Raw genomic sequence first — 23,984 nt, 5'->3', positions numbered from 1 at the left:
GAACCAATCTGCTTCTCAGAATGTTTCTCACCATTTTTTCTATTTACAGAGAACGACAAAGAAAAGATCTGCTGGATCTAATGATTTGTTCATTCCCCACAATAGCCAATTGAGTGTTTTATAAGCAAAATGACTTTCTCTTACATTTGCTCTGCACAAAAATATTCAGTACATCTTGCACTTTTCAGCTGTAGCAGAATGCTCCGCAGAGTAAGGTAAAGGTAAAAGTTCCCCTCGCACATATGTGCTAGTCATTCCCAACTCTAGGGGGAGGTGCTCTTATCCATTTCAAAGCCGAAGAGCCAGGACTGTCCGAAGACGTCCCCGTGGTTAGGGGGCTGGCATGACTAAATGCCGAAGGTGCATGGAACGCTGTTACCTTCCCACCAAAGTTGGCCCCTATTTTTCTACTTGCATTTTTACATGTTTTTGAACTGCTAGGTTGGCAGAAGCTGGGACAAGTAATGGGAGCTCACTATTACAAGGCACTGGGGATTCGAACCGCCAAACTGCTGACCTTTCTGATCAACAAGCTCAGTGTCTTAGCCACTAAACCATTACATCCCTTCTGTAGAGTAAATTCGGGTACACATAGTACCAGCAACAGATTGAAGCCATCTAAGTTAATGGTCAGCACTATATTATCTGGCAGCAAATCTCATAAATTGTGTATTATGTTAAGTAGTTAGTTCCTTTTATATATGTCACTGTGTCTTGGGATGACCTTGTGTTATGTCTTCCACACCCAAGCGTAATTTTGTACATCTCCATCATGAAATATATCATTTGTGTTAAACTTCCAGTACCTTAATCTAGAAAGAGGCTTCTGTGTACAGTATCAGCTTTGCACAAGAAGATGCTGGAGAGACTCCCCTGTTCATTATCTACAACCAGGCCTTAATTAAGTTGTTGCACACTTCTTTTAATGGGAGTTCTCTGATCCTGTAATTACTAATAATTAGATTTGGCACAAGGTCTAGTTTAAAACTCATTTATTCCATCACTGAAGTGTATTATTTATTGTTATTATTATTTAATTAAATTTGTAAGACACCAACTCCCAACAATCTAATAAGCAGCAATGTTTTACAGATGATCAGATTTCTGAATCACAGTAGTGTTTTAAAACTGAAATAAAAAGCATTGAAATACTGTAGATATAGAAACTCTAACTTGAAAGATCAGTAAATATGACATCAGAATGCAGCCACAGCTTAATACAGAACATTTAGAATTTGAAAGTGTCAGGGTCCTAGGAGTTCTGCATTCATATGATAATAGGTATTCCAGGATCCGCTGCTTTCTCTTTGTTGCACCATATATCACTTTATGTATTATAAAGAACTCCATAATACTGTAATCTGAAGTAAAATCTGACAGTTTGTTTTTATTCCAGTAACTTTTTCTTCTTAAAAAGATGTACGTATATTTCTAATCCAAGATTTCAAATACAGTATATTCTGCATGGAATTCATACGGCCCTATTTATATAGTTCTCTACTAAATAATTATCTTTCTACAAATATAGTAGCAGCTATGAGTGTAAATATCAAACATTCTTATGGAAAACCATTTTTCCAAAGATGAGTAGAAATAATACTTTTATTAAATTCTTAAGTAAAGTTAGTTAAAGATAATAAAGAAACAAATCAATGGATCTAGGCTTATTTCTATATTCTTTGACTCTGTCAGTTCCAAATGTTTTGTCTCCAAAAAGTTTTACAACTAACATGCAGAACAAAGTTGATATTTTGAAAGAACAGGGCAATAGTGATATCAAACTAATGAAACAGCAAACAGTGCCTTTGTATCAAACTGTATTGAAGTATATATATTATAAATCCCAATCTAACCTTATTTGAGAAATTTCAATTCTAAATCTGAGAACACAGAGAGTTTTATAAGATCTTCAGCATGTCTAAATGTGTAGTGTATATTATGCAGCATAGGATTTGAGGCACAGTGGAGCTTCCGTTCAGTTCTATGAGAATTTATACAGGAGACAATAAAATGACTAATCTGGAAACAACAGTTATGATAGTGATTTCCCCAAGGCCGCTCAAATCTTCACGAAGCACTCAAATAAATTGTGCATCCTTTATATATGATTAAAAGGGGCTTTTCTTGACAATCAATTTTGGAGTGTATTAAGAGAATATAAGGAGTCTACTAATGAAGATCTGAGTCTGGGCTTAGGAAACATGGTTAGCATTAATGGCTTGGACACAGGGACAGCATCACTAACTATTTTAGTAAGGCATGCATGAACTGAAGTATGTTACTGGATAAACCCATATCACCACATCTTGCAAAATCTATCAACAAAACCAGTGCCTGTTTGCATTCAAATATTTATATAGAATTAGTACATTTCTTATTTCTGTATGTAATTCTTTAATATTATCAATTGACATAACACATTACAAAAGCATATGAAACATACCAATCCTTTCTCTGTTCCTAAGCATCATTCCAACTGTTAGCAGAATACACCAAATGCCACAAGGGAAAATTACTGCCTATTTGCATTTCAAGATCCACCCAAGCCTGCAACCCCATTCACTCTGGTTTTTGTACCCTAATATATTGGGTACAAATCAAATGTATTACTGTGGTGTCCTATTCAACACTCAATCATTTTCAACTTGTCAACATTAAATGCAGCAGATTTCTAACAGAGAAGGGCAGATGATTTAAGAAAGCACCAAAAGGTATATTATATAGTGTAGCAAAGCGTGCTGGACTGATTATATGGACATCTAGTTGTCGAGCTCCTAAATATGAATCCTGATACCTGAAATGTGGACTATTTTGCAGTCTTGCTCACATTTGAAGACTCTTTACCACGACAGGGGCAACAGGGAAAAACATATAAAATAAAAAAGACAAACCAGTAAACAGTGCTTCAAGAAAAAATAGCCATTCACATATATAACTGTATATAAACACACATACACAAGTGATTCACAAAAGATTAATCACTTGTATATGTGAAAAGAAATTTAAAAGCTTCTCCCATATTAAGCTCTTCTGGAAAATATTGCAACTGTATTGTGTGCTACTTCAGAATAAAGGGAAGCCATTCCTTTTAAACTTTTATATCTGTGCTATCACTTGTACCAACAGATATTCAGTTTAAATGAACATCCTTCTGAGAACTACAACAAAAGTTGAAGCCAAAATGTGGAATATTTTTAAAAGGTGGAAATCTCAATTGAGGATGGTTTTTCTGTTGTTAATTTTTTTATTTGTGTCTAGGAAACCAAGCAATATTTATGCAGCTGTGCTTAGGAGACTGTCAAGAGGAGTGATAGTCTGAGCTGGTTTTTATGTTCTTTGCTAGACAGAGATTGCAAAATATGAAAAGCCATAGTCATCAAGATAAACTCTAAGTGAGGACCATGAAGGAGTCAGAGGGGGAGACCGGTGCAGCAATGGCTCAGCCCCTGTGAAGCCTGAACAGAAATGGAAGTTGGTTAGTTGGCAGTGGGGTTTGGGGCAAACATAGCTGCTATGTTCCACAATGACCCAAATGCACCCTAGTTACTGTACTTAAAACTCTTTTAAAAACAGTTGTGTGCATGGGCTTCCAGAAGTTGAGGGCTCCAAACTACTTTATGCAAAAGGCTGTAATACAGCAACATACATTAGGGTAATACAGCAGTTGTCTATTAAAATAATATTTAAAGTATATCATGCTGGACACCCATTTCATTATCAATCATTTTGAAATACTACATATTTCAAAGTTTCTTGACATAACAATTCAATCCAGAAATTATCATTCTGATGGCTGTTCACAGGGAAAATAGAAAAGTGAGCTCAAAGAGGAAATGCATCTCATTTAAATCAAGCTTAGGACATTCCAGTGATTCTGGAAGAAAAAAAAATCAGAAAGGATCATTCTACATAAAGAACAACTGAAAAGGGATTTAACCAGCATACAGGTAGTCTTGGGGTTATAATGGAAATTGGGACTGGGTAGGGGGGTGCTGCAGGATGGTGAAAGAGCGGGAGTGACATACTGGAGCAACTGGCAACCTTCCCTGCTGGCTTCCTTACGTAAGGTAGGTTGGCAAATAGCAATTCTATAACATGGTTCCCGGTGATAGCAATAGCAGTTAGACTTATATACCACTTCATAGGGCTTTCAGCCCTCTCTAAGCGGTTTACAGAGTCAGCATATCGCCCCCACAGTCTGGGTCCTCATTTCACCCACCTTGGAAGGATGGAAGGCTGAGTCAACCTTGAGCCGGTGAGATTAGAACCACTGAACTGCAGATAACAGTCAGCTGAAGTGGCCTGCAGTACTGCACCCTAACCACTGCGCCACCTCGGCTCTTATGTTGCATCATGAGCCAGACACGCAGAAGCTCAGATCGGAATCATGTGACAAGGGTGGTAGAATGGCCAAAACATCTTGAGGACCAGTCGTATTTTCATTTTTTCAGTGCCGCCCAAACTCTGAACGATCACTGAATGACGTTATATAACTGGAGGATTTCTTGTATTGTGCTTGATTCTTTTTCTAACAAGTAATTGTTAGAAAAGTAACTTTACTGGCTGGGGAATTCTGAGAGTTGAAATCCGGCAGGCTTAAAGTTGCCAAGGTTGGAGACCTCTGCTCTGTAGCACTCAAATTACCCAATCCATATCAAACATCTACTGTATTCCCTCCATTCAAATCATCCATGCTGGAGTGGCAGAGTCTGCTTCTTCAAAATACTGCAGTTAGAACATTTCCTTGTTTAATACAGAAATTCTAGTACAATGGATACATCCAAATATGAAGAGGTCAGTAACAAAAGTAAGCATTTTCAATAAACGGTAACATTTTGCACATATCCACAATATTTGTTTGCTTTTGAGAACAAAGAAGCAAGTGTGCAATAACTACTTTGCACACCAATAGAAACATTACTAGTATAGAAATCTCAACACGGATCACATCTGCATTTTTATACAAACATGATTTGCAGGATATATTGAGTAATCAAATAATATTGACATGTCACATAATAATACTTATTGCCAGTCAAGGCAACTGATTAAAAATTGTGATACACTCTAGAGTCCAACAGATTAAAAAACAGAGCTAGTTGCCAGTAGAAGAATGGTCTGCTTTTAGTACCGCTTCATATGGCATTTTTTAAAAAGCTGTTGGGAGTGACCATGATGATTCTTTCGGATGGTGGATCGATTCTGGCTCCAGAGTCAGTTCTGGTGGGTCACAGGAGGATCGGGGTTTGATGCATCTATGTGGATAGATAAAGCTGCTAGAACACAACAATAAAAAAGAAAATACAGTGAAAAGTAATGCCAAACAGATTAAAAAAAACTACCATTTTTAATATCAAATTTATGTGCCAAACCCCACCATTTATTCAATCCTGTTGTTCCTAATTAATTTCCTTTCAACCCTTAAATTTCTTTTCAACCAGGCTGGGATGTGGGTTGAGGCAAATTACTAAAAAAAGTTTAAGTTTCTGCAACAATATCTCATTACCTGCTTGATTTTTTTAAAAGATATATACTTGCAAGCCACACTTCACTGATATATGTTTTGCTCTCTGATCAATATATTCTGTACAGCCAGTCACTACACAAACATCAGTAAAACATCTTTTTGCCAGACTGCAAAATGCAAGAAGAAAAAAATCAAACCATTCACAGCTCCTATGAATTAACTCACTCTAGAATAGTGTTTCTCAATCTCTGTATGCAGCCAGGAGAATTCTGGGAGTTGAACTCCACACATCTTAAACTTGCAGAGTTGGGAAACACTGCTTTACAGCTTTTGAAAATCACTTCTGAACTCACATTAGAGAGCTCTGCTAGTTACAGCAAGTCTTCCTGTTATTATACATTGTGGTAGTGAAACACACCAATCAGACTTTTAGCTATACAATTTGGGATGAACACCTTTGGAATGGTGTGGGAGTAAGAATGGATTTCCAGAGAAAAATTGCAGACTACAGGAACCATTAGCACTACTCAGGTGACCCTGATAGACTTCCAAGTGCTTCAACAACCCTCTAAAAGGATGTAGATGACCAGCTGTTTGTAAGGAGTATAAATCCTTCCATTCCACACCATCCAGCCAGAGCTGAAGAAGCTCTTGGATGAGAAGTGAAATGTCTTCAAAGAAAAAACAAGAAAGTCCAGTTGCCTCCTGAAAAAGCACCTTTTGGGACAACCATGACCTGGATGACTGGTAATATATACAGACTTTTAGTCAATCTGTTATTCCCGTTTTATATATTAATATATCCAGGGTTGTGCTTGTTTTGTCCCCAGTTGAAAAAACTGGATTTTGTAGCCAAAATAATCAACATTCTATGATGAAAACTGTAAGGAACTATCTATAGTCTTCTCTGCTCCAAAGATCATTCAAAAACATCTACTGCATGTAAATAAGCAGGATAGGTCCCTTGTTGAATCTACTTTACAAATAGTAATAGGATTCAGACTAGGCCAGTGTTGGTGAACCTTTTCGGCACTGAATGCCAAAATGGGAGCGTGCGCACACCCACGGGGTTGGGGGGCACAACACTGCAAAATGGAAGAGCAGCTCCATGGCACGCATGCGCAGGAGCGCCGGAAACCAGAAGAGCAGTTCCCTGGTGCACACATACACACACCGGGAAGCAGAGCTTCCGGTTTCTAGCGCACACAAATACCAGCTGACTGGTGCCCATGTGCTCGCCGGAACACAGAAGAGCAACGAGCAACAGCTGGCATGCTCAAAGAGATGTCTCTGTGTGCCACTTTTGGCACACGTGCCACAGGTTTGCCATCATGGTTCTAGGCAGTGTGAAACAATTTGTCTGCCAAGAGAGTGACACAAGATGGAAGAAACGCTTCAGGCTGTTGGTGAGGCAGCCTAACCCATGCTCAGTGCCTATCCATATCCCAGGAAAAGGATCAAAGAGAGAACCAGCAGAAAACTCAAAGACAGGTCAAGATCATACAGATAGAGACAAAGGACTACTTATGAATTCAGTGTCTTCAAAATTACATCACTGAACAATGAACAAATACAAGCTCAGTTCCAAGGTCTAATATTGCCAAGTACTTAGATAAACTATCATTCTGTGCCCCACCAGCTGACACTTCCTGGGTACAGTAGTACCCTGAGAATGTCCTTCTTGCTGTTCAGATAGGGCAAGCACAAACTGTGGAGAGACAGTTCTATAAGTAAACCAGTCCTAAGATATGAAGGGCTTAGCCTATCTCTTTTGGCCAGATCCTTACAGCATGATGGCTCCATCTTAAAGGCCAGAAAGATGGATTGCTGGGAACTTTGGTCTCTACATGCTGAAGGTTAAAGCCAGGTGTGCTTGTGATAAAGCCAAACACAAATTGATGGTGAATGAGATAGCAGACTTTGGGGGCACACATTTCTGGGACCTGGTCAGAAGAAGGCAAAAGTGTCACCTTGTCTAAAATCTGATCAGCTGTGTAACAAATCCTTTAACAGATTTGAAGAAAGCCAGGGATGGGTTTGGGGATACCCACCAAGTTATCTGTAGCCAAAGATTCTGTTCTCAAGATATTGAAGTGGGGGTGCCAATCTGTTATGCTGGGATGCAGAGAAGTTTGGGATCTTAATGATATATCAGCCATCTTGCTGCCCAGCAGGCTTCCTCACCAGATTACTGCTCTCTGGTCTGGTGTGGAGAAACACTGTCTTCTGATGAGGGACTTCAACCTCCTACTTTGGAGATTGGCTCCAGTAGTATCTGGGAGTTCATGGCATCCAGGACATTCATGAGTTTCTCTCATGCAATCTCAACGAGTTAATAAAGATGGATAGTCATACATTAGACTTCAACAGCAGATCTGGTGATGGAGGAATTTTCTACTTCCCTGTGGCTATCGTCATTTATTTGAATGGGTGGTTTTGTGGTGTTGTTGTTTTGTAGAAAACCACTAAAAAAATGTCAGAAACTGGCAAAACAATATCATGAATCATGGTCATGTGACCACAGAATGTGGCAACCAGTCATAAGGATAGCCAGACCATTTATAGGCCATAAAGCACTCATTCCATGGTCATCATAACTTCAAGTGGTTGTAAAATGACCCATCTTTAAGCAAGGATTACCTGTATGCATAAAAAAGGAAAAAAATACAGGTCCATATAAATAGTACACCATTATATTTAGTGAAGGTTTTAAAAGAGGGAATTGTAGATTGACGCTTTCCCTTCCACCATAGAAAGAGGGCAGCATCTTCAGTAGACTGACTATTACTATCTAAATTCAGTCAAAATTCAACAAAACTTTCCATAGATGGGGGAGGGAAAGGGCCTATGACAGAGGAAGATTTGTTGCTGCATGTTTAAGAAAGAAGCTAAATTCATCACAATGACAGGGCAGAGTGTTGGCAGAGATTTGAGCTATTTATTCTTTTAGGAAAATCCTATAAAGAATGACATGAGGAAGCCTCTATCTGCAGTCTTGTTCATCACGTTGGTGAGGAGTCTGATAACAGATGTATGCAGTAGCATGATTTAGTGCCGGGAGCTGGCCCCTGATGTGTATTAATACAGCAGCAAAGCGGAACGAGCTTCTCTTCATCACTCATCTCTATAAAAGAGGTGGAATCCGAGATGGCCTGATGTTAGGCAGAGCAAGCCCATTTGTTCTGCTGACTGATGGAGCCAGCTCAGGCTGTGTCCTTCACCTCTGTGGGGCACTCAGGTTGCATAAAGGAGTTCACTGAAGCAGGACCTGGTCAACAAGTGAGTTGAGAGCAATCGAGCTCAGACAGAGATCTGTGCTGAAGGAACATCCTTCCCTGTATAAACTCCCTGAACTGAAACCTGGGTCTGAATTCTGATTCATGACAATCTTTTACTGAAGACAGAAGAATTCATCAAAAGAGAACTGCATCTGCAGTGAAAGAAAGTCGCCGTTCATAAGCTAATTGGAGCAACTATCCAATGAATGCTGACTGAAACCAAGTTGTATAGAGAGAGAGAGAGAAAAGGAAGGATTGTCCAATATCTAGGGATGCTCATCACACAAAATACAGAAATGTATTTTGCTTTCTTGGAATAACAAAGCATTCAGTTACACTTTTTAAAAAAAGAGGTTCACTTACGACCATAGAAAATGCCCCCCATCTACCAGTAAAAACAAAACAAAACAAGCAGAGTTTGCACATCAAAGCGATTTGGGGTAAAACATACTAAAATTATGCTCTATCTTTCTCTCTCTCTCTCTCTCCCCCTCCCTGCCCCCCCCTCTCTCTCCATCGACACACATACACATACACACACAGTCAAATGTGAACTTCCTAAAGAATATATAAAGTGACTCCAAATTCTCTGTGAGGTCCCTACAACTGAAAATGTTTTTAATCTACTTTTTATTCTATAAAGGCACTACGTCCACTTTCCCTTTTGATTTTCGTTTAGAACCCTTAGGTTGTGTTACTAGACTAAGATTAAAATGTCCATGGATTTTTGCATTTTTCAATTAGCTTTACTGATATTTTATTGTTTTATCTCTGAAACTTATACTTCTATTCAACCTTTGATGCACCTAACTGTGAGATACACTGTAAATAGACCTACAAAGACCTTTTTTGATATGTTATTGTGACACATTCCACATCGGGCTGCCCTTGAAGAGCATTCAGGAAGTTTAACTGATGTAAAACTGATGTTAACAACAAGGGTAATAAAACATGCTGGATACACTGCACATGTAATATCACTACTCCGTGAACTGCACTGGTTGCTGCAATTCAAAGTGTTGGTTGCCACCTTTAAAGTCCTAATGGCTTGGCACTGGGTTACCTGAAGGACTGTCTTTTCCAAGAGTTTCTCCCCATCCGATCTGGTCCAACACACTGGGAATGCTGCAGATTACATCAGCCAAAAGTGTCTACTGGCAATAACTAGAAGATGGACTTTGTACAACACTGTACAACATTGTAATTGTACAACACTATACAATTACTGAAATAGCCATGATGGCGCAGTGATTAGAATGCAGTGTTGCAGGCTAATTCTCCTCACAACCAGGAGTTCAATCCTGAATGGCTCAAGGTTGACTCAACCTTCCATCCATCTGAGATCCATAAAATGCAGAGCCAGGATTATTGGGGGCAATATGCTGGCATTTGTAAATGGCTCGGAGAACGTTGTTAAAGCACTACAGAACAGTATACAAATCTAAGTGCTATTGCTATAGCTACCAGTTTTGGCTTATTTGGCTGGCTCCTTGCTGTAGCTTTAGAAAGTTATACAAAGATGTCTGTCTTGACAGGAATTTGGCCACTAGTGATGATGGTGACAGATTGTTTTTTTATTGGGGAGGGTTTTCATTGTGGTTGGGGAAGATCTGATTTATGAGGTTCTGGTTTTATGGGGAGTGACAGGATATTTGGATTTTATGTTACGCATGATACTGTAAGCTATCTGAGTCATTGTGATTGAGTGATATAAATCTAAGTAATATATGAATCAAACAAACTGCAGCAGGAAAGGTTTTAGTTCATCTCCTCATAATATCTTCCTTTCATGTAAGCTATACTCTTTAGAGGTAGTTTGGCATGATCAAAATATAATAGCATCTGTATCATCATTTTTGCCCTAAAAGCAGAAATCTTCAATTTACATTAAATGTTAGGCATCTGTACTTCTCTTTGATTCCTTCAGACTCTCCCCTTCTCCATTCCTCAGCTGGTTTTGATGGTGGTTTGAATTTCACCAGCAGAATGATAAAATTAGATACAACATGAATACATATGAAGTTTAAGTCTATCCTCTGTCAGCCCTGGAGGCCATCTTTTCTTTGAACCTTTAGGACTGCCATATTTAGTGCCTGGGAAAATGGGAGGGGGGATTTGCAAGGTGTTGGTGATGACACATAGCCATAACAACATTCTTTTCTCTGAGAGTCAAGGACATTCAGCCTGCACCTGGATAGGAGTGACTAGGATCTGTCTCCAGTTCGGACAGTGGATTGATTGGATCATGTGATGGATATGTGGGTGCAGGGGATGGGTCTTTGACTTTCTTTTGGGTGAGAAAAACCCGGGAACTTTCAGATTCGGGTTTTCCCAGATGTGCCAATATGACATCTCTAATAAAATGGATCTTTAAGGAATTGCTGGCCTCAGAGTCTTCTTTAGTTGGAGATTTTACTTGGAACCCTGACATCCTCAGCCATGTAAACTCAATCAACTTTAGATCAGTTTCTCTTTCTCAGCTCCTTGTCCAATTCAACACTATTATACTGATAATCCTTAACTTATGATAAATCATTTAATGGCATTCAAATTATGACAGCTACAGAAAAAAATTACTTATGGCACATCCCAAAGTTATAACTGTCATACTACTCACACCCATAGTCATGTGATTACACTTTAGGTATTTGGCAATCACCTTGCATTTATGACTTATTGCAGCATCCTGCAATAACATGATTACATTTTGAGACTTTTTTGGAATTTTCCGTAGGCTCCTCTGCTTGTGTTCTGATGTCATGTGAAATCTCATCATGCTATTAACAGAGTCCATGATTGATAAATCACAATGGCTGGCATTGCACAACATAGTTAACCAAAATGAAATAGATCGCATACAGTAACTGCATACAATGTGTAAACCTCACACAGATTTCTTGGCATGAAGTTTGTGAGTAGAAAATCTAGCAAAAGTTTAAATACCCCTATATTAAACAAATACCGAAAAAGTATATAGTCACTGGGAACAGATCTCTCCATTATAGAAATGATCTTTTTTTTTTAATCTATCCAAGTCATAGGGTTAGCACTGCACAATATATTTAGGATACTCCTGACTCCGAGTATTTTAAATCTAAGCTTCTCCTAAACACAGTAAGGACATTAACAAATTTTATGGCTGACAATGTAGACTCCTTGGTACTGCAGACTGCTTGGTAGTGTCACACAAAGGAACTTTGGCATATACTGGTATGTTATTTTTTATCTCAGTTATTTCAAAATATTTGCTCATTGATGGTAATATATTTCATAATATAAAATGATTTTATTAAATTGGGTCTTTAAAAAAAATAGGCACCATGCAAAATTACAGAAGTCTAAAATATGTGGAGGACACCAAGTTGAGAAAGACTTGCCTAGATTCCCTTGGGATATCATCAAGTGTCCTGTACCAAGCACGTAAGAACTAGCACTGTACTCTCTAACACAATATCATTTTGCCTTCTCAGTATGATGCTCTTCAGTTAAAGTGTCCAGATACTGATATTAAAAAGCCATATATACCCTATTTTTCTAAATCAAAATCTTTCTAAGGAACCACAATTGATGGCTGGATAGGTTAATAATGCAATCTTAAAGGAAAACAAATTTTGTGGGAAACAACACCACATTGTGCAGTCTGGCTGAATTATGTAAAATGAGTCAAGTTTCCATAAGTACAACTTACACATCTTTTACCATACAAAATAATTTGCTTCTGTGAGCTATAACAGGCTGCGAAGGCTCCAATTGCTGCTGACATCTGTGTTTTCATCAGGCACTTCTCACACATTTGCAAACCAACAGTTACTACCAAAAGGGCAGTTTCCAATATTAAATTTGGCATTTGTGTACAAAAAAGGAAAACTTTATACAATATTGCCATAAGATGCCTGCTTTTTAATATGGTCAAAAACAGTTGAAAAGAGATATCTTAAACTGTGGGTTTTCTCATGAATTTCAAATAATTTCTCCTCCAAAATTGCCACAGTCCATATCACTAACAATGAAGAAAGTTTTACCTGAGTTGGGGCTGGAAAGTGAGGCTGTTGCCATGACTGGTTTGCGTTTTCTCTTGATGTCCCTTGAGCACGGTGGTCCCAGATGTATATTAGTCTGCCTAAAAATGAATAAACTATACCAATTAGAAAAAGAAGCCAACAAGTATCACATTGATGGTCTTTTAACAGGAAATGCATCAGCCAGATAATTTTTAATTAGCATTTACGATGCACTATTTTTATAATACAAGAACAATTCTTTTTATTGATTGATTTGATTTCTACCCTGGTTCTCTGCTGAGCAGTGAAGGCAGCAAACAAAATTTTAAAAGTTTTTTAAAAATGAAAAACATAGATGAAAGCTAACAATCTAATTGTGTGTATGGAGATTCTCAATCATCCAGGTCATTCAGCTCTCAGAGCTGAAGAAGCTTCTTGGATGAGAAGTGAAATGTCTTCAAAGAAAAACAAGAAAGTCCAGTTGCCTCTTGAAAAAGCACCTTTGGGATAACCATCTAATCATGCTAAAGTATACAGAATAGTAAAAGCCTGCAAAAGAAAGGGGACTTGACAGATATTCTACATTCCTGAGGGAGCAGGAACCAAAAGCAAGGGAATGTTTTCCATAGCACCCTTCCAAAGAGCAGAGATACTGTACATTTCCTATCCTATGAAGAAACAATTAATGAATTTTGTTAGAAAAGAAAGCTAGATTGAATATTTATAGTTAAATTATCTGGCTTGGAAAATATTCTTCCACGTTTATGCTAAAAGTAACTTAAGGGGAAATGACATAAACTCAAAGAATGCAGAAGAGTTATATGTGTTTAACTAGAGATAAAGGGCTAGGACAAGGGCTTCACAAAGGAAAGAAGAAGAAATAGCCTTCACTAATCTATCTATTAGGATCAAACAGTAAGTAAATGATCGACAGAATTACAAAGTATTAGAAAAGATCAGACAGTTTCCTAGTGCAATTGCCTGACCCATAGAAACTGCTATAGGGCAACATTAAAGACTAATCAACAGCAAATGCAGATTAAAAAAATTTGACAACGTTTACGGCACAATAAAGCAGCACATTCAAGCCCTTTTACTTCAAGAGACTGAAGTACCCATTCCTTTGTATTACAGCTGTGCTCCCCTTTTTAAACGCATTGTACTCAATGTATATTGAGAGTGCAAATGAAAAAGCTAGAAAGAAATCAATTTGTTTCACAAGTGGCTCCCTTACTCCACATATTAAGTTCTGTGATGCAAAAGGCAGAAGTTTTTCATTATGCTCCATTGTGATCATATAGAAGCATCTGCCCTATATATTTTCATTGTTAGACCAGATAATTATTATTCATGCCTGGCTTAGTCCTGACATGAAAAAATAAAGACAGTTCTATGCGTGATGGACATGTATATATATCCCTATTAAACAAGACATTGATTTTGATGCAATTTATTGATTTATAGTAGTCCTATTAAAAGCAATGGGGAAAAATAATCATAAATTCAGCTAATCTACTTTAAATACGGTCATACAATGCACAGTGGGTTGCCTTCTTTTTAGGTGGCAAAATGATACTAAGGAAATCATGGGAATATTTACATACAATTATATCAAAAAAGGAAAGCGAAGTATAAATGTGATTAGATGAGATAATGCTAAAAATACTTTGCTGAAACAAAAAAAAGTAACCAGTGAAGTAAACATAGATACAGCAGGTTATAAATTGTGTAGCTATTGATTGATTGATTGATTGTTTTCTTTTTGGCTAAAAAATCAAGAGTCTATTGATCTCCAGCTTTAGACTAACAACGTGTTCAGTGTTTATTTCAAGCCTGCATTGCACTATACAGAGAAACACAAGGCTTATTCCACTTCTGGCTTCCATCCCAAGTGCCCTCAGTATGACAGATTGTATCTCAAGTTTACAGTGTGGAAAATTAATGCACAGTCTCCAGCCTATGCTCTCTCACCTACTTTTGCTATCCTCAAAGTAATAACAGCAGCAATGGTTATTGACAACAAGCATAGTCTCAATTCAGATGTCCTGCTTTCAATTGTAAGGAAGGAACCTGTTTAGCAGAGGAAGAATACAATAAAGCTATCAACTTCGAATCTGGCAGAAGCCATTTTGTTGCTTCTCAGTTGCCACACAGTATTGTGGGGGGAAAGCAGGAATGTACTGCCAGACACAACACCGCTTTATCTTGTGATACCCAAGGTCTTCTCCACAGGTGTCAGATGAGAAGGAAGAGGAGTGCCTAGGGAGCATGACAATGAACCTAATTGGACAATGTGACCTGTGACACTTGGGGAGGGGATCATTTACTATTTTAATTATACTGAAACTGTGGGAAATAATCAGAGTTGGTTTTACATTTAATAGTGCTAATATGATGTGCCCAATAAAGAAGTTCTTTGAGAGGGATCTGCATTTCGGAGTTCTGATTTGCTTGGGCTCGTTAGTCAGAACCTTGACAAAATCATTTCTATTAGATTTAAGCATGTTTGGTCTATTAATACATGAGCTGAAGAGAAATGGAGATATCCACCACTGAAATATTCACTGTTCTGATAATTAACTACATTCTTATGCTACTCAAGAGAATTAGCACACTGCCAATTGCAGGAAAAACAAATAAAACCCTAGCATTGGACAGAATATCAACATCTGTAAACAATAAGAATCATTTAGAAGTTATGTGATAATCACACAAAGTATTCCATTGGAAGCAATAAATAAACTCTTTCATAATGAAATTTTGAACTTGAGCAACAATAAAAGTTTTCAAAATATTCAAGATATACACCCTTTAAATCTACATACATACAAATGCATAGAAATGAAGGTTCTATAACTAACTCACAAACAAAAAGCAGAATGCTAGACATTACAAAAATAATTCTATCTTAATTTTATACCAGAAAGTACCCAAAGCAGAATTGAAATATTTTAAATTTGAATTATATGAATTGTACTAATTGAATTGCACTACAAAAAGGTATAATACAGACTAACCAGTTGTCTTTTAAACAACGTATTTAGCTATCTTCATGGAAAGGAACCATTAAGAAGAAATACTTCCTATCAAGGGTATTGGATTGACAGTATTCAGCTCAGCTATTGCTGTTGTACACACCGCATCCACAGCAGGCAGCATAAAAGATACCTTCTCTAAGCCTTGAGGTACCACCTGGGGCTATTTCTGATGCCTTCAAAGGTCAAAGTTAATAGTGAGAACAGAGCTCTTCTGCCTCTTTGAAATGACACCAGATAGCTGAACAACCATGTCTGATCTGCACACTGCACATAGAAACCAGTGTTCATCCAATCAATTCAATAATCAAATATCTGTATCGAGGAAATCGCTCATTATACAGCATGGACAAGTGCCCAGGTATAAAATTACATCCAATTCAAAAGCTTGTCTACTCCAGAATGGCAAATAAAATGCCAGTGAAACAAAAATTCCATCTTTTTCCTCCTGCTCCTTAATTAGCCATATAAAGCTAATAATCAAAATGTATGGGTAATTAATTAACAATTACCCATGTGATTAATTCCCTCCACCTTTGCAACATGTATCATAGTCCTACCATCTAAAAGACCACCTACCTGCAGGGACAAGTGAAGAATTTTTCTGAGTGGCTAAAAAAATAATATCTTCCTTTAGACCAGAGACATTTTCTGGAATACTGAAAAATACTTAATGTCTGACTCAGCACAAAGGTAATTTGTCCCAGGGATTCATTTCATTGCCTACACTGACAGAGCCAAATTTTCATAATATCTTCACCTACTGTGCATTCAACTGACCATCCAATGAGTCCAAAATTGTACTTTTCTCTATTTTTTAGGTAAAGGATCTCAACAGGCACGGACTCTGCTTGGGAATTTATCATTAAGCATGGTATTTTTTATTATTATTATTTATTACATTTCTATGGCCATCTATCTCATAAGTTGTACTTATGGAAACTTGACTCATTTTACATAATTCAGCCAGCCTGCACAATGTGATGTTGTTTCCCACTATCTCTGGATGATATACAACAATTTATGAAAACAATGAATTTATAAAAAAAACAATAATTATTAAAATTACAAAACACTATTTAAATATAAAAACCAAATGGCCCAGGAGGGAGTGAACATCAGCCACAGTGAGGGAGCCATGTAAACATTTCACTGGTCCTTTGGGATTCCCATAGCCAGGTCTTAATGGACTTCGGATTGTTGTTGGGGGCAATATGCTGACTCTGTAAACCGCTTAGAGAGGGCCGAAAGCCCTATGAAGCGGTATATAAGTCTAACTGCTATTGCTATTGCTATTCCTGAACACTAACAGGGATGGCACTAACCTCATTTCTCCTGAATTAGAGCTTTATCACAGGGGTCCCCAACCCCCAGTCCGAGGACCATCACTGGTCCTCAGCATGCCAGAAACAGGGCGGCACAAATAAGCAACTCCCTATCTGTGGGATGCAGGCAGCATGTAAAATCACGCTCCCTCCAGTCCATGGAAACACCTCTCTTCATGGAACCAGTCCCTGGTGCCCAAAGGTTGCGGGGAGGGCACTGCTTTAGCACACTACTTGTGTAAAGGAAAGCTGTAATCATCCCCAAAAGGGGGCATTCCATTATTAGACAATACTCAGTATCATGGGGAGGGGGGGAAAAATCAAGCCTGCTCTCACAGCGCAGTTCATATATTTCAAAACCAAAAAATAATGCAGAGAAAAGTGCTCAGTGCCAACTTCTTCATGTTTTCTACTCCAGAGCACAGTCAAAACAGAAGTTATGATAGGCAAGCATGATTAGTAAATGCTTTGTGCCCTTAAAGAGCAGCAATTACAGGCATGTGAAGAGAAGGAAAAGAAGCCCCTGAGATGCTCTTCGTCACATGCCTCCCGAGAGGTAGCAGGCCATTAAAATTCCATGATGTAGAATCAAAAACAGCCTGGGAACAGCCAGGAGGCAATACAGCAAATTAATATACCAACCATCTCCAGGGAAAGAGACAAAAAAAATGCAGAAAACTATCTTCACGTTGGAAAATAAAATTATACTACTAATGATAACAGCCACCAAACACACAGACACAGAGTACTTCTAATGATGGGTGTGGAATTCCCAGTGCTGCTTCTAATGCTTTGAGAGAAGTCTCAACACATCACAGACAGAAATCTAGAAAAGAAATCTTGCTATAGTACAATTTATACAGTCTTTCAACTGCATCTTCCAAGGAAACCTCAACAAAGCCATCTCCTTGACACTAAAGAGCTCCTCCTTGCACACTTGTGGCCTCGTATGCAACACTCTAGCTGGCGGCTCTGTTTAAATGAAGCAGTGGGTTACCAGGTAATCACTACGCTGCCAAAATAAACTGAATCATAAACCATCTGAGAGGCAAAGAAAATATGGGCTATGATACAAGGATCCCTCCCTCCAGGATCTGCTTGACAGCAGTACTTTCAATATTATAATATATCTGCAAAGGCAGACAGCAAAAAAAAAAAAATGGCAGTCTAAAAAAATACGAGAAACAAATTGGTAAAATAGAGTGGGATAGAGAACTGCAACCAAAACTAACTGCAATTTCTGAAAATTATTTATTCATGTTTCTTTCATTTAGTGAAAGTGGAAAATCATTTACTTATTTAACTGAGAAAGACTATGCTAAATATAGTGTTATTTGGGGGTGAACTGAATATTTTGTACTTTTAATTCTTACAAGAGAGATTAATAGAAATAGAATAGAGTATATGAAGTGATGAGTAAGATGCAACAAATTTGGAGACTGAAATTTGGTTAATAGAGTCCATTAAGAGTTACCAGAGATAACATCATCTTTATTTTTATCTTAATCAAGTAAACTCAAAAAAGAGGCTGAAAATCTGGGTGTGTCTTATACACTGGCCTGCGGGCTGGATCGGCCTGTGATAGTTGTCCCGTGGGACCATCCCAGAGACAGTGGGGGACTAGCCAGTGCCGTCCCAGACCCAGCCCACCCCTGCCCATCCAATCAGCCATGATAACTAGACCACGCCCACCCCAGCTCCAAAAGAGGAAACGAAATCCTGATCTGGCCCGCGATGGAATCAAGTTTGACACCCCTGCCATACAGTAATGGCTATGAATATTATTGTGTTTCATTATAGTGAGTATTTTTAATGCTTTCTTATATTAAGCTCTTTTACTTTTATAAAATTCTTGTTAATCCTGTATTTACTTTCATGATTATTATTCATCTTGGATATCCATCCAAGATTCTCTTTAGAAATGGTAGAAATGAAATTTTGGACAAATATATTGTATGTTTTCAGACTTATATGTTCCAAAACCGACCAAAAAAAGTATCATTCTATCTGAGGTGAAAACAAAGCATGTAATTACCTGGCTGAGCAGCGTGCTGGTGAGCATCTTCGGTGTGAAGCATCAGCAAGAACATCCAAGGAATACAGTGGAGATAATGGACTGAACTATAAATTTAAAACACAGGTAGTTAATAACATGCCAAGTTATATTATCTGAACAAAAGATGCTTGAATTCAATCCTAGTATGAATGACCATTTTTGGTATCGTCCAGTATAGGGAACTCTGAGCCCACGTCTACCAGTTGTATGTCCTAACACACCAGCCCAAATTGAGAACCAGTTGAGGACCAAATGTTTTTCTCCTGTTTTAATATACATCAGGATTTCGGATTTATTTTCACAACCCAGATCTCCAAGATATCTCCAAAACATTGGAAAATATTATTTACCGTATTTTTCGGAGTATAAGATGCACCGGAGTATAAGACACACCAAGGTTTTGAAGAGGCTTTTTTTAAAAAAAGTAGATAGAGGGATAGAGAGGGAGAGAAAGAGAGAGAAATACAGTAGGTAGGTAGGGAGAGAGAGTAGGTAGGTAGGTAGGTAGGTAGGTAGGTAGGTAGGTAGGTAGGTAGGTAGGTAGATAAAGGGAGAGAGAGAGAGAGAGAGAGAGAGAAAGAGAAATAGAGATAGATAGAGAAATACAGTAGGTAGGTAGGGAGAGACAGTGTAGGTAGGTAGGTAGAGGGATAGAGAGAGAAATAGAAAGAGAGCGAGAGAGAGAGAGAAATATAATAGATAGGTAGGGAGAGACAGAGAGAGTAGGTAGGTTAGGAGGTAGAGGAATAGAGAGAGAGAAATAGAGAGAGAGAAATACAGTAGATAGGTAGAGGGAGAGAGAGTAGGTAGGTACATAGGTAGATAGATGGGGAGAGAAATACAGTAGATAGGTAGGAAGAGAGAGAGTAGGTATGTAGATAAGAGGGATAGAGAGAGAGAAAAATAAAGTAGCTAGGTAGGGAGAGAGAGAGAGAGAGAGAGAGAGAGAGAGAGAGAGTAAGTAGGTAGAGGGAGAGAGAGAAATACAGTAGGTAGGTAGGGAGAAAGAGAGTAAGTAGATAGGTAGGTAGGTAGGTAGGTAGATGTTTCCAGGTGTATTTATCCATGTGCTGGAGAAGGAAATTGCTGACAATCTGCAACACCTAAGACTTTGTTTCTGCTGGCACAGCACTTGATCAATGTAATTCTCATCAATCAGTTAAAGAACTTTCCAAAAGGGGGAAAAAAAGTTTTTGCACTCTGCAAACCTCCCAAAAATGGCCCGCAAAAATGGGCCCATTTGTTTTTTAAAAAAAGGCATGAATGGTCTGGGGGGGGGGGGCTTGCAGAGTGCTCCTGGGGGGGGGGGGGGCAAAAGCAAGCAAAAAATGGCCCATTTTTCACAAAAACAGGCCCATTCTTTTTTTCAAAGAAATTGCATGCAGCCTTATGGAGGCTTATAGAGTGCTGCTGGTGGTGGTGGGGGATTTCTGCCCTCCCCAGCCCCGAGAAGCTCTCTGAAAGCCTCCCTAAGGGTATGCACGGTCATTTTTGTGAAGGGGTGGGGCTTAGGGAAAAATGCTGTATTCGATGTATAAGATGCACCCAGATTTTCAGCCTATTTTTTTAGGAAAAAAGGTGTGTCTTATACTCCGAAAAACATGGTATTTGGCTATCAAGCCTATTCTCATTTGTACATGATGTCTTATGTATCTGTTAACAACCTTGTTGTGAACCCTGACAGCTTGGAAACTGTCATAAATGCCTCTTTAATATTACAAACAGAACACTGACATAGTGACATAACAGAACAGCAGAAGCTGTTATTAAGAATGACATAAGGAACCGAATGTATTAGCTTTACCAGCAGAATAAATTATTTATCAGAAACAATTAGAAAGGCATACTCTATTTATTATTCATTTATTGTATATGAGCTATTGGAATACCAAAACTTATTCACAGATAGGTTTTCTTCTTGAATACAAGGCAGTGACTGAAGTTCTTTTAAAAGTTGTGAGCTGTTCAAACATTAAGCAAAGTAAGTGGCACAGCCCTCCTTAGAGAAGAGTCAATAGAGTAGCATATTCTTGTATGTTAAAAACTTTTCTCTGTGTGTATATTAGAAGCAGGTTACCTTAGATATTTCTACCTGATAAGTCAAATTTGCATATTCATTTGGAGATTTCAAGATGGGAAATCATTCAAATATGCAATTCCCAACTGCCTTGCTTAATTTTTAGATCAACTCAATCTTCAGAAATGCTTTCTGACAAAAGACAGTGATGAAAAACAATCTGCAATAGAACAAGATCATATTACGAACTCCATCTTCATTAGTCCTGCAAATTTTAATGTTAGCGCCTTTTTTATCTCCTTCCTAATTAACTCTGTCAACATTTAACTTCTTTCAGGAAAAAAAAATCCTTATTTTAACTTTGAAGACAACATTCTTCAATTATTACAAGATGTACCAAGGAAGCATAAATTGTAACACAAACAACTACAAAACTAAATGCTCAAGACTACTATAATTAAATAATCCCATTAAATTAGATTATTTGATCACAGATTCTAATATCCAAACATATGGTAAAGAGGACAATTCCCACAGATTCATAAAGGAATCCTCCTTTCCTTTGCGTCTGTCTTTCTGTCTCTGTCTAGAAAGTACAAATTCATCCAAAAAAGGTCGGATAGTAGTAGCTGACTTTCAACAGTCCTGGGTATGTAAAAGAAAAATGAGTTCGGAAAAAGAGTTGTTGGTGAAATGTTAGTATTATTTAGAGTGAAACAAAACAGAGGTTTGTACTGAACAGGGACAAGCACTATTGATTCAAAACTGAAAAGGAGAGCTGCTTTTCCATTAAAAGATGAAATTTGATTTCATTTTACTAGCATAAGTGGTAGATGAACTAATCTACACACTCAGAAATTAAACACATACACAGGCATAATTTCATTGATATTTCAACATCAGTGGGCATCAATGTAAACACTATATGTTTATAAAACAATATCGTAACTAAAATTCCCATTTTTCTGCTTCGCAATTGTATGTAAGTAGGGATTAGCATGATTGAAAATGTAGCTATAAAATATGGTAAGAGAGTGAAAAATTAGGAGACTGCATAGAGACTGAAAAGTCATCAATACAGAAGAATTGACAGAAACATGCAAATAACATTTGCAGCTACAAAGAAAAATGTAGAAAGCTAACATTCTGGGGTTCTATTTGGTACAAGGAGCCGTAGTGGTCTGCTGGACCAAAAAATGGGGCTGCCTTACCTCTTGGACCCAGGCTGCAATGTGGAAGAAATTGGAAGCCAGCACTTTGTTCTTTCTAGAGAGATAGAAATCAAATGAGAGAATATACAAAGTAGAGCCAGCTTACCTGGTTGCGATCTCTCATTCCCATTGATGGCAACCAGAAACTAGAGAGAGACGGAGTTGAACGGAGCAGGAGAATAAAGTTGTGAAGAAATGAAGAAACAAAAAAAAATTGATGCATAAAGAAGAGAAAAAGATTAAACATCCATGTTAGGCAGATTTGCTAAAGTTAGTTACAAGACAATAGGAATTAATCTAAATATTAATGGAAGATAGAAAATTCAATCCAATAGAGCACATCCACAGGAAGCCGCATTATCTTTAACACTCATCCAAGATGAGGGCATTAGGGTATTACAAATACTCTAATTTCCTTTCAGAAAGGGAAATTTCAGTATATCGCCCATCAAAAATATATGATTAGGATGATCTAAAGCCAGGAAAATATAATTTCAAAAATGCTGAAATTTTGACTGCTAGAGTATCCTTTTTATTACAAATAAGTGGCTATACTATTTAGCATCGATATCCCTTTTGTTTGTGTTGGGATTTTCTATTTTTTTATATGCGCATTTAAAAAGACTAAAGTATATGATTCAACTAATGGGGAATAGTCCAATAGCCATTATTAAAAAGGGGTGGGGGGAGACAGGAATACCGTGTCAATAAAGAAGGGCAAATATGTTATCACTTCTTCAACCGGCAGCTCCCGATTGTTTGTTTAAAGTTCGAGATTGCCTGATTTCACAACAACTCTGGATAGTTTACCAATGAAAAGAAAACAGCCTATATCTAAGAAAAAGAATCCAACTGATTAGAAGACAGAATCAAAAACCAAAGGGACTCAACCACATCTTAATCCAAGGGTAGATAATCAGGTCTTTAAAAACCTGCAGAAAAGCTAAAGGATTAGGATAGTGTGGATACAAGGGGGGATGTCTTTGTAGGGTAACAGGCGCTATCGCCAAGAAGGCATGTCTCCTAGGTCCTGCAACATGACACTGCTTAACCAATAGGTCCCAGAGTGTAGCCTCACTAGCTGATCTCACTGAACAGGCAGGAGACAAGTGGTCCCTCAAGGAGCCAGGCCATATGACATGAAGAGGCAATAGCCAACATCTTGAATTGCCAACTGACAACCAGTGCAGCTCAAAAGCAACAGGGACACGTGTGTAGACCGCAACACACATTACTACATACCACTGCACTGCAATCTGGGTCGCTTTAACTTCTGAGAGGTTTTGAAGGACAGTCCCATGTACCACACATTACAGTGGCCCAATCAAGAGTAAAGAAGATATGAGTGGCTGCCTGAAGGGCTTTCTGGAAGAACCTATGTAAAGGCCTTCTTGGCCACAGTTGCCACCTTCTTTTTGAACAAATTGGAGTGGGTGGGTAGTGAAACACATACAGCCATTGTTTGCTGAAATATACTGAAACAATTTCCTTTAGCAATTCTATTGAAAAACACATCTAATTCTTTATTATGAGAAGAAGCACCCATAGGATCTGATGCTTTCACATATTCAGGCAGTGCTATCATATACATATA

The 23,984-nt window shown here is 38.0% G+C and overlaps 1 protein-coding gene across 13 annotated transcripts in view; it reads right to left on the bottom strand.

Annotated features, from left to right (window-relative positions):
• Window positions 1-4,523: 4,523 nt before the first annotated feature.
• GPATCH2L (G-patch domain containing 2 like) overlaps window positions 4,524-23,984 on the bottom strand; it is a 38,114-nt gene continuing 18,653 nt past the window's right edge. For 2 of the 13 annotated variants that reach the window (XM_032231837.1, XM_032231845.1), the window contains exons 7-10: window positions 22,391-22,445; window positions 19,142-19,227; window positions 12,768-12,865; window positions 4,524-5,276 (exon numbers count right to left, since the gene is read on the bottom strand). In XM_032231837.1, coding sequence (XP_032087728.1) covers window positions 5,215-5,276; window positions 12,768-12,865; window positions 19,142-19,227; window positions 22,391-22,445 — 301 coding nt within the window. In that variant the 3' untranslated portion in view covers window positions 4,524-5,214. Of the gene's footprint in view, window positions 5,277-12,767; window positions 12,866-19,141; window positions 19,228-20,693; window positions 21,400-21,516; window positions 22,446-22,496; window positions 22,537-23,984 lie in introns of those variants that run through there. The other 11 variants (XM_032231891.1, XM_032231924.1, XM_032231900.1 and 8 more) reach the window with 8 other exon arrangements.

Source organism: Thamnophis elegans, chromosome 1 (assembly GCF_009769535.1).
Source record: "Thamnophis elegans isolate rThaEle1 chromosome 1, rThaEle1.pri, whole genome shotgun sequence".
Taxonomy (NCBI): domain Eukaryota; kingdom Metazoa; phylum Chordata; class Lepidosauria; order Squamata; family Colubridae; genus Thamnophis; species Thamnophis elegans.
This window is presented reverse-complemented; position numbering and strand designations above follow the sequence as displayed.